Source organism: Cebus imitator, unplaced genomic scaffold (assembly GCF_001604975.1).
Source record: "Cebus imitator isolate Cc_AM_T3 unplaced genomic scaffold, Cebus_imitator-1.0 Scaffold73, whole genome shotgun sequence".
In the NCBI taxonomy this organism is placed as follows: domain Eukaryota; kingdom Metazoa; phylum Chordata; class Mammalia; order Primates; family Cebidae; genus Cebus; species Cebus imitator.
This window is the reverse complement of record NW_016107388.1, coordinates 4,153,904-4,171,988: the sequence shown is the minus strand read 5'-3', so window position 1 is coordinate 4,171,988 and position 18,085 is coordinate 4,153,904. Positions and strand designations below refer to the sequence as shown.

Below are 18,085 nucleotides of genomic sequence, written 5' to 3'. Positions count from 1 at the left end.
ACCACCAGGCCTGCCTTACAAGAACTCCTAAAGGAAGCACTAAATATGGAAAGGAACAACCAGTACCAGCCACTGCAAAAACAGACCCAATGGTAAAGACCATCGACACAATGAGGAAATTGCATCAACTAACGAGCAAAACAACCAACCAGTAACAAAATGGCAGGATCAAATTCAAACATAACAATATTAACATTAATTGTAAATGGCCTAAATGCACCCGTCAAAAGACACAGACTGGCAAACTTGATAAAAAGTCAAAACCCATTGGTGTGCTGTATTCAGGAGACCCATCTCACCTGCAAAGACACACATAGACTCAAAATAAAGGGATGGAAGATTTACCAAACAAATGGAGAGCAAAAAAAAAGCAGGGGTTGCAATTTTAGTTTCTGATAAAATGGACTTTAAACCAACAAAGATCAAAAGAGACAAAGAAGCACATTACATAATGGTAAAAGAATAAATGCAGCCAGAAGAGCTAACTATCCTAAATATATATGCACCCAATATAGGAGCACTCAGATTCATAAAGCAAGTTCTTAATGACCTACAAAGAGACTTAGACTCCCATACAATAATAGTGGGAGACTTTAACACTCCACTGTCAATATTAGACAGATGAGCGAGACAGAAAATCAACAAGGATATCCAGGACTTGAATGCAGATCTGGACAATGTGGACCTAATAGACATCTACAAAACTCTCCACTCCAAAACCACAAAATATGCATTCTTCTCAGCACCACATAGCACTTACTCTAAAACTGACCACATAAGTGGAAATAAATCACTCCTCAGCAAATGCAAAAGAACAGAAATTATAACAAACAGTCACTCAGACCACAGCACAAGTTAGAACTCAGGATTAAGAAATTCACTCAAAACCACACAACAACATGGAAACTGAATAACTTCCTCCTGAATAATGAATGGATAAACAATGAAATGAAGGCAGAAAAAAAGAAAAAACGTTCTTTGAAACCAATGAAAACAAAGACACAACACACCAGAATCTCTGGGACACATTTAAAGCAGTGTGTAGAGGGAAATTCATAGCAATAAATGTCCACATGAGAAGTGAGGAAAGATCTAAAATTGACACCCTATTATCAAAATTGAAAGAACTAGAGGAGAAAGATCAAAAAAACTCAAAAGCGAGCAGAAGACAAGAAATAACTAAGATTAGAGTAGAACTAAAGGAGATAGAGACACAAAAAAAATTTTCAAAAAAATCAATAAATCCAGGAGCTGGTTTTTTTGAAAAGATGAACAAAATAGACCACTAGCCTGACTAATAAAAAAGAAAAGAGAGACAAATCAAATAAATACAATAAAAAACAATAAAGGGGAGATTACCACCAATTCCACAGAAATACAAACTACCATCAGAGATTACTACACACAACTCTATGCACATAAACTGGTAAATCTGGAAGAAATGGATAAATTCCAGGACACTTACATCCTCCCAAGACTAAACCAGGAAAAAGTTGAAACACTGAATAGACTAATAACAAGCACTGAAGTTGAGGCAGCAATTAACAGCCTACCAACCAAAAAACGGCCAGGCCGGATGGGTTAACAGCCAAATTCTACCAGACGTACAAAGAGGAGCTGATACCATTCCTTTTGAAATTATTCCAAACAATACAAAAAGAGAATCCTCCCTAACCCATATGAGACCAACATCATCCTGATACCAAAACCCAGCTGAGGCACAACTAAAAAAGAAAACTTCAGGCCAATATCCATGATGAACATCAATGCAAAAATATTCAATAAAATACTGGCAAACTGAATGCAACAGTTCATCAAAAAGCTTATCCATCACGATCGAGTAGGCTTCATCCCAGGTATGCAAGGCTGGTTCAACATACGCAAGTATATAAACATAATCCATCACATAAACAGAATGAAAGACAAAAACCACATGATCATCTCAATAGATGCAGAGAAGGCCTTCAACAAAATTCAGCAGCCCTTTATTCTAAAAACTCTCAATAAACTAGGTATTGATGGAACATATCTCAAAATAATAAAAGTTATTTATGACAAACCCACAGCCAATATCATGTTGAACGGGCAAAAACTGGAAGTATTCCCTTTGAAAACTGGCATTAGACAAGGATGCCCTCTCTCACCACTCCTATTCAATATAGTGTTGGAATTTCTAGCCAGACCAATTAGGCAAGAAAAGGAAATAAAGTGTATTCAATTAGAAAAAGCAGAAGTCAAATTGTCTCTATTTGCAGATGACATGATCGTATATTTAGAAGACCCCATCGTCCCAGCCCAAAACCTCCTTAAGCTGATAAGCAACTTCAGCAAAGTCTCAGGATGCAAAATCAATGTGCAGAAATCACAAGCATTCCTATATACCAATAACAGACAAACAGAGAGCCAAATCATGAACAAACTCCCATTCGCAATTGCTACAAAGAGAATAAAATACCTAGGAATACAACTAACAAGGAACGTAAAGGACCTCTTCAAGGAGAACTACAAACCACTGCTCAACAAAATAAGAGAGGACACAAACAGATGGAAAAACATCCCATGCTCATGGTTAGGAAGAATCAATATTATGAAAATGGCCATATTGCACAAAGTAATGTATAGATTCAATGCTATTCCCATCTAGCTACCTATGACCCTCTTCACAGAACTGGAGAAAACCACCTTAAACTTCATATGGAACTAAAAGAGAGCCCACATAGCCAAGACAATCCTAAGCAAAAAGAACAAAACTGGAGGCATCATGCTACCAGACTTCAAATTATACTACAAGGCTATAGTAATCAAAACAGCATGGTACTAGTACCAAAACAGAGATATAGACCAATGGAACAGAACAGAGGTCTCAGAAGCAATGCCACACATCTACAAACATCTGATCTTTGACAAAACTGACAAAAACAGGCAATAGGGAAAGGATGCCCTGTTCAATAAATGGTGTTGGGATAAGTGGCTAGCCATATGCAGAAGGCTGAAACCGGACCCCTTCCTTACACCTTACACTAAAATTAACTCCAAATGGATTAAAGATTTAAACATAAGACCTAACACCATAAAAGCCCTGGAAGAAAACCTAGGCGATACCACTCAGGACATAGGCATAGGCAAGGACTTCATGACTAAAACATCAAAGGCAATGGCAACAAAGCCAAAATAGACAAATGGGACCTAATTAAACTCCAGAGCTTCTGCATAGCAAAAGAAACAATCATTAGAGTGAACCGGCAACCAACAGAATTGGAAAAAATTATTGCAATCTACTCATCTGACAAAGGGCTAATATCCAGAATCTACAAAGAACTAAAGCAGATTTACAAGAAAAAAAACACAAAACCCCAGCAAACGTGGGTGAAGGATATGAACAGACACTTTTCAAAAGAAGACATTTATGTGTACAACAAACAAATGAATAAATGCTCATCATCACTGGTCATTAGAGAAACGCAAATCAAAACCACATTGTGGTACCATCTCACGCCAGTTAGAATGGTGTTCATTAAAAAATCTGGAGTCAACAGATGCTGGAGAGGATGTGAAGAAAAAGGAACACTTTTACACTGTTGGTGGAGTGTAAATTAGTTCAACCATTGTGGAAGACAGTGTGGTGATTCCTCAAGATTTAGAAATAGAAATTCCATTTGACTCAGAAATCCCATTCCTGGATGTATATACCCAAAAGATTATAAATCATTCTACTATAAGGACACATACACCCATATGTTCATTGCAGCACAGTTTACAATAGCAAAGACCTGGAACCAACCCAAATGCCCGTCAGTGATAAGCTGGACGAAGAAAATGTGGCACATATACACCATGGAATACTATGCAGCCATAAAAAACGATGAGTTCGTGTCCTTTGTAGGAGCATGGATGAATCTGGAAACCATCATTCTCTGCAAACTAACACAAGAACAGAAAACCAAATACCGCATGTTCTCACTCATAGGCGGGTGTTGAACAATGAGAACACATGGACACAGGGAGGGGAACATCACACACTGGGGTAGGTTGTGAGGTGGGGGGCAAGGGGAGGGACAGCGGGGGACAGGGAGGCTGGGGAGGGAAAACACTGGGGGAAATGCCTGACGTAGGCAACCGGGGGGTGAAGACTGCAAACCACCATGGCATGTGTGCCACAACCCTGTGGGATGTGCACATGTACCTGAGCTTAAAGTACAATTTAAAAAAAGTTAACTACTTAAAATAACATGAGGTAATGCCACCAAAAGAAAAAATTTACCAAACAATCTGAAAGTAAATTACAGATATCACAGCACTTCAGCCCTCACATTTACACTTTCATATGCTAATGGAGAAATTCTCTGAAATAACCAAACTATCTTTTCTGTAAGTAAAAATTTACCAAAAAAAAATTAATAATTTCTAAAATCTCATCCACATTCAGATTTCCCCAGTTGTCTCTGAAAGCTCTTTGAGAGCTGGCATTTCAAAACGGGATGCAGTCCAGGTGCATGCATTGCTTGGGGTTCTTGTTTTTCTTTAGTCTATTTTAACGTTTCCTCCATCTCTTTTGTACGTGTGTTACATAAACTTTTTTGGAGAGTTCAGCAAGACACTTGTCTTATGGAATTGCTCACATTCTAGATTTGTGTTGTTTCATCATTTTTTTCTTATTCATATATCCTGATTTTCTCTGTTAACAGAAATTATTCAAATATTTGATTCGGTTACAGTAAACATCTTGGACAAGAACTCGCCATATGTGGTACCATATATGTTATAGTGCAGATGACACATAATGCCAGGCTGTCTTGTCGTTAGTCACATCAAATTGGATTATGTGGTAATCCAACCAGATTTCCCCTTTATAAAGGTATATCTTTTATTCTTGCAATTAGCAAGTGATCTTTGGGGTACTACCCTGGCACCATGCAAATATCCTTGCTCCCAATAAACCTTCTACCCAATAGTTTTGTATCCATTGATAAACCTTGCTTAAATCAATTATTACAATGTGGTTGACATTCTAACTGTAAAATGCTGATTTTTCAAATTCTTTCATTTGTTTCTGCATATATTACCTGGCATTCATCTGCAGAGAAGAGTTTAAGTTCTTTTTAGTTAACCATTGAAGTTGCATATATTAGAATGTTTGAATGTTTGGGAGGGGGGTACTTTTCTTTTACCCTCCTAGGTTACCTGAATGTGGCCCTGGAAATTACACCAACAGAAAACAGATTGACAAGAAAAAAAGAGTTTGTAACATCTGCAGCATGCGTACATGGGGGGAAACTCAGTGATGAGTAACTGAAGGGTGATTAACTTGGGCTTATGTACCATCGCAACCAAGAACAATAAACTTACAGAAAAGTGACAAGATTTAAAAAATGGGTTTAGGCTTTTAGGGGCAGCAAATTGTGGGAAAGTAAATATAACAGGGAAACTAATGGAAGAAATGTCTTGTTTAAACAAGATTTGCTGTGCAGATTCCTCTTGGTGCCATTTCTGGGCTATGAGTCCAGGGTTGTCTCTGGTGATTAAGAGACAGCCTGCTTTTAAGCAAATGGGAGGGGAGGCAGAGAGCTTTTTTTTTTCCATTGGTATCCAGTGTTTCCCAATTGTCTTCAGCTCAAAATAATATTCATGCCAAAGTAGCATATTTTGAGGCCAGGCGCAGTGGCTCACACCTGTAGTCCCAGCACTTTGGGAGGCCAGGGCAGCGGATTACTTGAGGTCAGGAGTCAAACTCCATCTCTATTAAAAATACAAAAATTAGCCAGACAGGGCGGCGCGTGCCTGTAATCCCAGCTACTTGGGGGCTGAGACAGGAGAATCGCTGGAACCCAGGAGGTGGAGGTTGCAGTGAGCTGAGAATGCACCACTGCACTCCAGTCTGGGCAATAGAGGGAGACTCCATCTCAAAATAATAATAATAATAAAACAAAGTATCATATTTTGGAGTGGTATATTTTGATCCCCTACAAATGCCAATATATATTATGCAGTAGGAGATGGAGGTGTATAATTTAGAAGAGAAGAGAGAGCCAAAAGAAACAAGCCCTTGAGAAGGTGAGAAGAACAGCATCAAGAGGCATGGGATGAAGTTGATGTTTGGTTGGAGAAACATCTTTTATATGACAAGAGGGTCGAAGGGGATGTGGGTTTAGAGGCTCAGCTGTGAGAAAATGAAGGAAGAATTCCACATCTAGGAATACCCTTAGAAAAACAAGCTAAAACACAAATATGAAGGTCCATTATAGTAATAAGAAAAAAATGTCTAAAATAGCAATAGTAGGCTGGGTGCAGTGGCTCACACCTGTAATCCCAGCATTTTGGGAGACCAAAGTGGGCAGATCAATCGAGGTCAGGAGTTCGAGACCAGCCTGGCCAACGTGGCAACACTTCATGTATACAAAAAATACAAAAATTAGCCAGGCGTGGTGGTGCACGCCTGTAATCCCAGCTACTCAGGAGGCTGAGGCAGGAGAATCCCTTCAACTCAGGAGGCAGAGGTTGCAGTGAGCCAAGATTGCGCCACTGCACTCCAGTCTGGGCGACAGAGCAAGATTCCATCTCCAAAAATTAAAAATAAAATAAAATAATAATAGTAGAGGAACAAGCTGCAGTAGAGCAATAGCAAAGGCTATTATTGTATTTTCACTTTTTGTGGAATGTTACGATAGGAACCTAGAAAGTAAAGAAGTAGTCAACGTTATTATCATTATTACAAAAACTAGCATGGCTGCAGCTGCAAAGCTTAATTTTTCTGCAGCAGTCATCCTTAAGGTGGCAGCAAGTCCACTTTTTACCAACACCTTACACAGAGAGAAAATACAATAACTCTTGCAGATTTATTTTATCAACTTTGCTCCCCCTACTGAGAATAACAAATAGAATTAATTTAAGTAGTTTTCTTTTTCACTTACTGCACATAAACTATTACTCACAGAGAAAATGTTTATGTTGGGAGGTTATTTATATTTCAATTATTAGTTGCAGGGGGAAAACAGTTTTTGTTACACACCAGGAGGCCAAAGAAATAATTCTTATATGACTTTTAAAAAAATTAAGCACTACAGGGCAGGCGCAGTGGCTCACGCCTATAATCCCAGCACTTTGGGAGGCCGAGACCGATGGATCACAAGGTCAAGAGATCAAGACCATCCTGGCCAACATGGTGAAACCCCATCTCTACTAAAAATGCAAAAATTGGCTGGGCATGGTGGCATGTGCCTGTAGTCCCAGCTACTCGGGAGGCTGAGGCAGGAGAATTGCTTGAACCTGGAGGCAGAGGTTGTAGTGAGCCGAGATCGTGCCACTGCACTCCAGCCTGGTGACGGAGCAAGACTCCGTCTCAAAAATAGTAATAACAGAGCACTACAATCAAGAGAAGCATGTGCCCTGGAAAGGCTACACGATCAACATTTTGATATTTTAGATGTTATTTGTTACTCAAATGACATTCACTTATTATCATAACTTCATAATCAGAAAAGCAAAAGTGCAAGCTTCTAAAAGAGAGCAGTTAAAATCAAGCCGGGAATCACAGATAATGGCTGATGGGTGAGGAAATAAATTCCATCAGTGTCTCAGCTTTTACCACAATAATGCCACATAACTCAGAGGCATGCAGTGGCAAACATTGATTCTCATGCTCACAGAGCTGCGTGTCATCTGAGTGGCTTTGTTCCATGTCTCATTCTGGGGTCCGGCTGGGAGCTTTGGAAAGGCTGATGCCCCGATGCCACCTGGAGAAGCTGATCTAATTAACGGGTCTCATAGGCAGCCTGGCCTATGCGGATGATGACTGCTGCTGTGTGTGCCGGGTCTGGCCTGGGGGTGATGATGAACTACACAGTTTCTGCGGCAAGCGGGCTACGCTTTCCTGACAGATAGATGTGGGTATCTCCAAATATCAGGATGCTGGTTATCAGAAAAACCTAATATTTTAGATTGCTTGAATTTATCATTTCATTCCAAGACATTTCTTGACATTTTTAGACTAAGCTTCTTCCAAGGAACTCATTTCTTACTGAGTCCTTCTAAGCCAAGAAGAAAGTTCTCTAAAATTTCATCAAACCTGTTACACACACAGACACACGCCCTTTAGTTTAAAATGATGGCATTTACATAATATTTATTTATTGTTATTTTTCATGAAAGCCCTACTATTAGAACAGGAAAGAAATTTTTTAAATGGACAAAGAGCTAGAAAAGCAATGACGGAGGTGAGAGATAGCAATGGATTTTGAGAGGCTGGTCAGCAGAAGTTGAGCTTTTAAGCAGCAGAATGCAGAAATGTCCACAGCAGGACACAGCAACTCTGTCCAATCCGATTTGCTTCCAAAGCCACTCAGAGAGACTACTGTGTTCATGGAAGCTGGGGATGAGGCACAGGGCCACAAACAGGGATGCCGAAGGAAAGCTGTGGGAAGAATGGTTAGGCTTCCCAGTCTGACCACTGCAGGCAAGAGAAGTCTGCTCCCCAGCTCTGCTGGAGACTGAAGTTTCACAGTCTGGAGAAATCCATCCCAGAGATGTGTTGCAGGGAACCAGGTGCTGCAAAAGACAGGAGCCAAGTACAGGAGCAAAAAATAGGAAGACAAAGTAAAAGTCTGAAAACAGAATAAGTGGAGAGATCCCGTAAACACAACTGGCTTTGAAAAGTGCCAACAACCCCCCCCCCAAATTTTCATAATCATCATGTCTAACATTAAGCAAGTAAAACATTTAGGTATAAAATCTATAATTCAGTAATAAGGAGGTAAACCCTAGAATTAACTGTTAATGTGGCTAGAAGGGGCTATGGCCAGTTAGGAATAGGTGGGGACTTGATACTTATAATAAATCTTCTGGTACAATCAAAAGTTGTAGCAGTTTAAAACCAGCAAGAAAAAGACAAATAGTCGCATTAAAAAGTGGACACATGACATGAATAGACATTTCTCAAAAGAAGATGTAGAGACGGCCAACAAAGTCTAGGCACAGTGGCTCATGTCTGTAGTCCCAGCACTTTGGGAGGCCAAGGCAGGGGGATCACTTGCAGTAAGGAGTTCGAGACCAGCCTGGCCAACATGGTGAAATCTGGTTTTACTGAAAATACGAAAATTAGCGGGTCATTACTGCAAGCACCTGTAATCCCAGCTACTTAGGAGGCTGAGGCAAGAGAATCACTTGAACCCAGGAGATGGAGGTTGCAGTGAGCCGAGATCATGCCACTGCACTCCAGTCTGGGCAACAGAGTGAAACTAGCTCTCAAAAAGTAAAGAGAAAAAAGAAATGGCTAACAAACATGAAAAAATGCTCAACATCAGCATCACTGTAATCATCAGGGAAACGCAAATAAAACCACGTGAGATACCACCTTACCCCAGCCAGAATGGCCATTATTAAAAAGTCATAAAACAACAGATGTTGGCATGGATGTGGTGAAAAGTGAATGCTTACACTATTGGTGGGAATGTAAATCAGTACAACCTCTATGGGAAACAGTATGGAAAGTAAATCTACCATTCAATCCAGCAATCCCATTACTGGAGACCTACCCAAAGGAAAAGAAGTCATTATATCAAAAAGATACCTGATCTTGTAGGTTTACCGTAGCCCCCAAAAAGAATGAAATAATATCTTCTGCGGCAACTTGGTTGGAGCTGGAGGACATTATTCTAAGCGTAGTAACTAGGAATGAAAAACCAAATACAGTATCTACTCATAAATGGGAGCTAAGCTATGGGTACAAAAGGCACACAGAGTGTTATAATGGGTACAATGTACACTACTCAGGTGATGGGTGCACTAAAATCTCAGATTTCACCACTATGCAATTCATCCATGTAACCAAAAACCATTTGTACACTAAAGCTATTGAAATGTTTTACATTTTAATGTTTTTAAATGCAATTTAAATTAATGTATCACTTTGATAAAAATGAAACTATCTCAAGCAAGGCAACGTGGCACTCACCAGTAGTCTGAATTACTCAGGAGGCTGAGGCGAGAGGATCACTTGAGCTAAGGGTTCAAGTCCAGCCTGGGCAACATAGTGAGACCTCATTGTTTAAATAAATAAAACAATTTCAAACATAAAATTTAAACACAAATTGAGCTCAACATTTTAAAATAAAAGTTCAAAAAATTATATGGATTATTGTTTTCATTATCATTTGAAAGATTCAATAGAAAACTTATATAGATGTATTCTTCCTTTCAAAAGTATAAAAGTCATAAGAAACCTCATTACTTAACATAATCTGTACATTTAAAATACGTTTTCATTTTAAATAAGTGTTTCTAAAGGTTCACTATAATCTTTAACCATAATAATAAATTGTCATGATAAATCCAAGATGCAATTATTTTAAAGAAATTATATAACTTCTTTTTAAGTAGGACCCCTGGAATCCTTCCGTAAAGACAATGAATAGAAATGCAGCAATGAGGAGTGGTATTTTTATTGGAAGAGAGGAGTTAAAGGAATCAAAACAGTGTTATGTAGGAGAATGTGGGTAATTCACTTGGTACTTTTGCAGATGTAAATATTTACATCTTTTCAGGTTTGATTGCTGCATTCATACCACAGTGACTGAATAGGGCTGGCCTTTTCTCCTCTGCCAGATCATTCATCACCTCCCAAAAGAAGAAGCTGCTTTGCCAAATGGATGAATGATTTAAGATATCCATCTTGTTTTGGCCCTCACAAATGATGTGCCCCTCACCTTCGGGAACACTCGCAATTTCTCCCATATTGTTGACTACACACAATTGATAGTGAAATTCCACCCACACTTTCCGTGGTGCTCAGTGGCCTGGTTATTGCAGATGTGACTGTGGTCCTTGGGTCACCTCAGAATGCAGGTGAGATAACCTTCTGGTTGAACAGTCTTTGTGAGAGGATCTAGATTTTAGAAGATGCTGAGCCGTTCTCTGGGTTTTGGCCCAGCAGGGCATCAGGTCTGTGTGCACTACTGCCCTCCAGGCACAAGACAAATCTCCTTCAGGACTGTGGGAAGCATGCAGTTCATGCATTCTAACAGTTTCTGAACAATATCATTTTAAATTTCCTTCCCTTTTCCCATCTTTTCTTTTTATTTAATGTGATGTCACCCATGTAACATTATGAGATATGATATAAACAAATAAACATCCCTAGCCCTATATTCAAGGACAGCGTCATCCATTGCAAAGCTCCATTCTGCAGAAACAGAGGCATCATTAGCATTGTATCCTATGTGAACAGTGCCTCTCGAGCACAGCTCTCCGTACATAAAGCACAGGGGCCGCTGTGCACGTGGTGCCTTTGTGTGCCAGCTCTGTTAGGAATTTTTGTTCTCATGTAACTATCAACAACCCCATACATTTGTAAGTTTCTGAATTAAGATTGAAGTTTTATTATTAAATCTTACCCTCCCTTTATCCCGTATGAGCTAATGGTAGATACATCTTGCTTAATCTACTAAATATTTAAAAGACATCATTGTTTTCTAGTCTAATGCTCCCAAATTACACATTGCAACCAATTCCATCTCTGCTGACACAAGATGACACAATTCCTAGAATAGCATGGGAACCTGATGGTTCAGGTTGGTCTTCGTTGATCTCTGTGGCGCTGGCTACAGTCATCCACGTCCTTATAGTCACTTTTTTGTATGTAAAATGGAGGCCCAAGTGCTGGACCCGAAGGCCGTAATAAAAGACCATTATGGGCAGGATTCTCTGATCTCTTTCTTAATGTACATGAGCATAGATGATTAATATCCAAGGTGAGTTATTGTTTTTTGAGTCGCTGTTGTTTTCCCAGAATGTTACTGAGGAAAGAAGTGTTTATAATAAGTTCATTGGTTTTTCAGGTGAGATTCTCCACCTTGCATATTTGTGCTATGTCTACGCGTACTGCTGATAGCGATGTGTATGCTAATAACTTAAGCAATTTCCCTTCCCTTCTCGCCCTCCACATAGATGCTCCAATATTTAAGAAATGAGGCTTTTCATGATATGATAAAAGTTTAGCGTCCTTTCTCTGCCCAGTGTAAGTTCTGGAATCTGTGTATATCGGCAGGTTTACAACATTTTCACAATCAACTAAATTAAAAGGTGGGGTGGGGCTGTTCATTCTTAATCTTGTCTTGTCAAATACTTTGATTTGTTCACTGAGTGTTCATTAGATCACTTTTCCAATGAAGGCAATAGTTTTAAATAATAACACTACACAGCGTATATTCAACCTAAATGCTAAAGTGACTGAATTATGGATAACATGTTCTCAGAAAATAGAATGTTCACTATCACACAGAATGTTTCGGCTTTTATTTTAAACTGAGCTTCTCTGCAATGGACTACAGAGTTTCTGCATTTTTCAAGAGAAAACATAAGCATATACATTATACAACTGTACTAAATTAAGTAAAAGCAAATAGACATTTTTAACTATTCAAAGCGGTAAAACCAAACCACAGAGTTTACACAGAAACTACAAGAATTCAATACAGTGTTAAAACCTTCGCAATACAACGAGGTAAATAAATTCTACTTTTGCCTGGCTTATGTGCGTATTTATTCAACCTATTACCGGAGACATAGAAAGGAAGCCTGAGACATACGTTCTACATGCTCATATGAAGGGCAATGACCTAGAAATAATAATACAACGGTTTATCCAATGATCAGAAAGCCTGGGAGAAACTGAACTACTAAGTCCTACGTAATCCCACAGGTTTACTCAGAAGCCAGTCCATGCCTTGCTTGGGATGAACAGCAATGTCAACTCGTGTATTTTTCCAGCAGCCATCTCCATAGATTCCAAGACAGCTCCAGGCCGACCTACCATGGGGATGAAGCAGTGGACAGATGGATCACTCAGCTGTCCTCCATCTGTGTCCAGTTACTGAGCTTATTAAGACAGATGAGATACTGAATCCAGACAGTCATGCCTAGCTGTGTTTGTAGACACATGTTCACCTTACTCTGTTCATCCCGTTAGGTAATCTAAAAGTTACTCTAAGTTTAAAACTTTAATTTTGAAAAGTTACAGAGGATTCATGAAATAATTTTGAGAATTTTAAGGAAAATCAATAGACTGTTTCCTAGAAATTCTAAGGATGCTAAAATGAATTCCAAGAAGCCTCTGAAAGCCAGCCTGTTCAAATACTATGAGGTTCACCATTCAAAACTCACTGCAGATGAAAACTTTTTTTGGAACAATTTACTATTATTTGCCACCCAGGACAGAAGGTTTTATAATGTATATTTTCTAAACTGATGGCTACGAATTATTTCAATGTTCCTAATAACCCTAAGAGCTAAGAAAGCAATTCTCATTTACCAAAATCAGAGAAGGGGCTTGCTTCCCCCCATTCCAAGGTGATGGCTTTTTTCCTTCCAAATATGTATTAAAAGCTATTTTCAACCTGGAATAACAGAAATTGATTAACGATGCCAGTCGAATTAAGTAAACAAAATCTGCTGCAACACTCACATATTTTCTCACACATGACATAGGAAACATTTTTAGAAATTTTCATACTGTTTGGACCTCACCCCAAGGATTAATACCTTTTAAAACACCATAATCGATGACCAGAGTTTTGTTAAGATTCGGCCCTCATGTCTAAGGCTAAACTGCAGAGGACAGGGCAAACCCAGTATCAGTCCACTATCTTAATCCACTTTGTCTTCCATATGCAGAGATAAAAACAAAGGTAGGATGCTGGCCAGTCTCCCTGGTGACTCCAGAACCAGTATTTACCGGTTTACCGGACTACCTACCAGATGCCCTCTATAACTAAGGAATAAAGCCCAGCTTTATCTTACAGCTTCCTGTGGAAAGTCCAGCAGAGAAAATCCGAAGCCGTCGGTCATCCCTGCTTCCTGCTCTTCCTAAGGCGGGCCCCAGGAAGCACAGAGGAGAAAGGGGACACAAGGGAAATAGATCCCATTTCTTTTTATCTTATTTGATCTTCATGGCAACTCGTCAGATTAGGACATGTACATTATTTATAAAGTTCTCAGTCCTGGAAAATAGTACTTAATGAACAGTTGCAACAGACTGGTCAAAGTCTGACAAGAGGCGAAACCAATTGGGGGAACCGGGCGTGAGGCTTGGCGTCCTCTAGAAGTGACGGTGACCAGAGCGCCACATCGCTGTGAAGCGCACTCAGCCCCAGCGTTCCACCGCAGAACCCCGCGGTGCTCCGTGCCCGGCCGCCGGCTCCTCAAGGGGGCGCCGGAATGGCGCGCCCAGGAGACTCGGGGTTCTTGGCTCCGGAAGTTTGAGACATTTTCAGGAGATATCACGGGTAAGAAAGGGGAAAGGAAGAGAAAGAAGGAGTTGGGACAGGCAGGAGGAAAGATCACTATTATCATATTCTAGACAGTCACAGCCAATCGCAAGCCTCCTTCCCCGCATCCCACGCCTCCGCGAGCGCGCGCACACCACACACACACACACACACACACACACCCCGGGATGTACACACACACAGGTGGGGCACCCCGAGTTGTCTTTTGCCCCGTTGAAGAGGCGCTGGCGGCCTCGGCAGCTGTCCGGGACAAGCGCGTCTCACCGGCGTGGGCGCGAATGCGCGCGCCTGACCCTCTTCCCAGAGCGCGCGGGGGACGCAGGGACTGGCGGCTGCGCGCCAAGTAGAGCAGAGGCCTCGCGGAGCCGACGCCTGGGGGCGCCCGCAGCGTCCTCCGGCCTCCCCTAAAAGGCGCGGAGAGCTGCTCCTCGAGCCAGGTGGCAGACGGCCAGGGCTGGGATCTGGTAGCAGGAAGCACGGCAGGGAGGGGGCGGGTCCCAGCAATACTGCCCTCCTCCTCTATCCTCCTCTACCTCCACACTGGTCTGCGTGCCAAACTCGAGGGTCAACCCCTGACCTTGGCGTTAGGGAGTGATCAGTGTGGCGATCTCAGCCGCGCGGCTCCTCACCCAGCGTGGACGCGCATCACCAGGAGGGTTTGGCAAGGTCAACCCGCGGGCGCCTCCGCAGCGCTTCCCATCCGCTAGGTCAGGGGTGGGGCGCGAGTCAGTTTCCCCGCGACGCCGAGGCTGCCTGTCCGGTCCCGCACTCTGGGCGCGGGCGCCGGTTCCTCCTGCGCGGGCGGGGGTTGGCGGGGCCGGTGGGGAGCCCGATGCTCGGGGCGTCAGGAGGCCGCGCGGCACTTTATCAGCTGGCGGAGGTTCCTGCGGAAGCTGCCGTCCAGGAAGGCGTAGAGGAAGGGGTTGAGGCAGCTGTTGGCATAGCTCAGGCTGGTGATGAAGTAGGAGATGGCGATGACGAGCGGCGTCTGCGGGAGGTCGGTGGTGAGCGCCACCACCGTGCTCAGGTGGTAGGGCGTCCAGCAGAGGAGACACACGGCCAGGATCGCCACCACCAGGAAGGTCACCCGCTTCTTGGCGCGCTCCAGGGCCTTGGCGTGGCTGTCCAGCCGCATGGCATGCAGCCGGCACAACAGGGTGGTGTAGAGGACGAAGGTGGTGGACACTGGGATGGCGAAGCCCAGCACGAACGTATAGAGGCGGCTCGCGCGCCACCAGAAGGCCTCGGGCTGCGGAAAGACCAGCACGCACTGGCGCCGGCCCTGCTCGTCGTCGAGCCGGGCGAAGACAGCAAAGGGCAGTATGACGAGAGTGACGAGCCCCCACACTGCCAGGCTCACCGCGCGCGCAGCGCCGTAGGTACGGCCGGCCACCCGGCGTGACTCGGCAGTGGCCATCACCACCAGGTAGCGGTCGGCGCTCATGACGGTGAGGAAGTAGAGGCTGGAGAAGGTGTTGTACTGGTCGATGGCCACGATGAGCTTGCACATGAACTCCCCGAAGGGCCACTGCCGCAGCAGGAAGTCGGCGATGTTGATGGGCAGCACCAACGTGAAGAGCTCGTCGGCGATGGCCAGATTGAGGATGAACAGGTTGGTGACGGTCTTCATGCGGGGCGCCCGCAGCAACACGTACAGCACCGCGGAGTTGCCTGCCAGCCCCACGGCGCAGATCACCGCGTAGACGACTGGCACGGCCACCGCCAGCGGCGCGGGCAGCTGGGCCAGACTCGACTCGTTGGAGCAGCCCAGCCCCGGGCCTGGGCACGATGCGTTGGCCGGCCAGGGCTCCGAGAACGAGGCGTTGTCCATCTCGACCAGGACAGAGGAGCCGGTGACCTGGCGTCTCCCACCGCCGCCCCGCAGGACTCAGCTGGCCCGAAGTCTGGGTCCGCACGGACCTGCTCGTGGACGCTGGTTTCAGCCCTCCAAGCCCTTCTCTGGTTTTTCTGGAGGAGGGGGCCGTACCCAGCCACTCCACGACCCACTGTCGCCGCGGACTCACGGGGCTGGGAAGGGGAATTGAAAGCATAGGTTAGCTCGTCGATATGTAAGCTTTAGAAAAAGCCGCTGTCCCGGGTAGGGGGTGCGCCGCAGCGCCCCAAACCTCCTCCACGTGAGCGCTCTCTGCTACCTGTTGAAATCTCACTTCTTCCAATCGAATACATCAAACGAAATGCTAGAGAAAATAATCCTTCCCTTTGTAGGAAAAAGGCCAAACCTTCTCCCCTCTTTTAGGACACTTCAGTAGACCCGGATCACCCCACCGAATCCCGCAGTGGCAAGCTTCGGTCTCCCTAGGGTCTGTGCGCCCTCGGTAACAGCAAGCTCAACAGCAGTCTTTGCCTTACCTGGCTGGCTGGGGAAAGAGTCTGCCTTGCCTGGAGCTGTCAGGAAAAGAACCCGCCAGCGGCGGGAAGGCTGGGGCGCTTACCGGCTGAGTGTCCGCCTCCCCGTGTCTGCCTCCCCTTGTTCTCCGGAGTCCGCAACTCGCGTCCCCGCCGGTCCCTCCCGCGCGCCTGGAAGTGCAGGGATGGCGCAGCCGCGACTGCGCTCCACTGCCCCGACCGCCGCGCCCACCCCCCACCTCAAGTAAGATGGTCTTGGAACTAACAGAAATCCCCCCAAAATTAATGGATTTATTTCTTTACTCCCAGTAGTGCAACCTCACTTCATTTGAAATAATAGAGAGCTCTCCTGTTAAAACTCTAATTTAAGAAAAACAAAGTCAGCGTGTTAGTGATCTATTTTCAAAGGAGAACAATGCAATGGGGTGGGGGGCTCCTGTTCCATTTTTTTAAACACTGTACCACAGATGGGCTATTGTAATGTGAAATCCAAAAGAAGGAAAACGTGAGTGCAATTTTATAATGCAAATCTCCTGTTTTCTACTACTCTGGTCTTCAAGGGAATAGAAGATTGTTAGCATGTTTTCTAAAATTTTTTATAAGTAAAGACTTGATTAGCAAAGACAAACGGCTTCCGGAGAGCCTTTTAGGAAACCATCACAATGCAACCATGACAATGCATATTTCATAAAATGTTGCAAGTTGTTCAACACACTCTCTACTCATCCACACATGCGGGATTCTCCTGCTAATGAGAGTTATCCTGCAATCGCAGCAGGAGTAGCCAAGTAAGGCCTAGCAGGGGTGGTCTTGGACTCCCAAGTAGCTATTTCCCTAAACCTTGGATTCTTCCTCTAGGAAGGGAAAATTATCTTAGGCTCCTCACCAGTTGCCCTGAGAATCGAATGAAATAAACTAAATATTGGTTCTTTCCAATTTCTGGTTTGTTTGTTTTTTTTTTCCACATTCCCTTTAGGAGAGACAATAAATTAAAATACCGGATTATATCCTCTAGTAACCTTCCCTTCCACAAAAGCAGGCAAAGCCCAAATAAAGTGCATTTCTGGTCCTCTGGGATACATTTTAGAGAAGAGGGCCTGAGATCCTGAGAGACTAAAGTCGCCAGTAAAAGACTGTGAGGCCAGAAATACAGTAGCCCCCCACCCCGTACCCTTGGGGGATTTGTTCCAAGAGCCTTCGCGGATGCCTGAAGCCATGGATAGTCCCCAGTGCCATCAATGGGAACATGTTTCTGTTCTTCCACCCACAAATCTAGCATGTATTTCTTTTTCCTTCTTCCCATTTTCATGGATAGAAGGTTTGTTTTTAGTAGATCTTGGCAACCTCTGTATATGATTTTTTCTTTCCTTATAAAGTCCAGAATTTTTACCTTTTAACCTGAAGGAGGCGTTTGTGGCTTCTCTTTGGCATATGTTTTTTTT

At 43.4% G+C, this 18,085-nt stretch overlaps 1 protein-coding gene across 1 annotated transcript; it reads right to left on the bottom strand.

The window, feature by feature from the left end:
• Window positions 1–14,681: 14,681 nt before the first annotated feature.
• NPBWR1 (neuropeptides B and W receptor 1) lies at window positions 14,682–16,366 on the bottom strand. Its single transcript, XM_017531756.2, has one exon. It carries the CDS (start codon window positions 16,105–16,107, stop codon window positions 15,121–15,123), a length of 987 nt encoding a protein of 328 aa, XP_017387245.1. The 5' UTR covers window positions 16,108–16,366; the 3' UTR covers window positions 14,682–15,120.
• Window positions 16,367–18,085: the final 1,719 nt, after the last annotated feature.

What these genes read in the sequence shown, in the direction of transcription:
- NPBWR1 (XM_017531756.2), bottom strand. Translation starts at nt 16,107, where the DNA reads ATGGACAACGCCTCGTTCTCGGAGCCCTGGCCGGCCAACGCATCGTGC.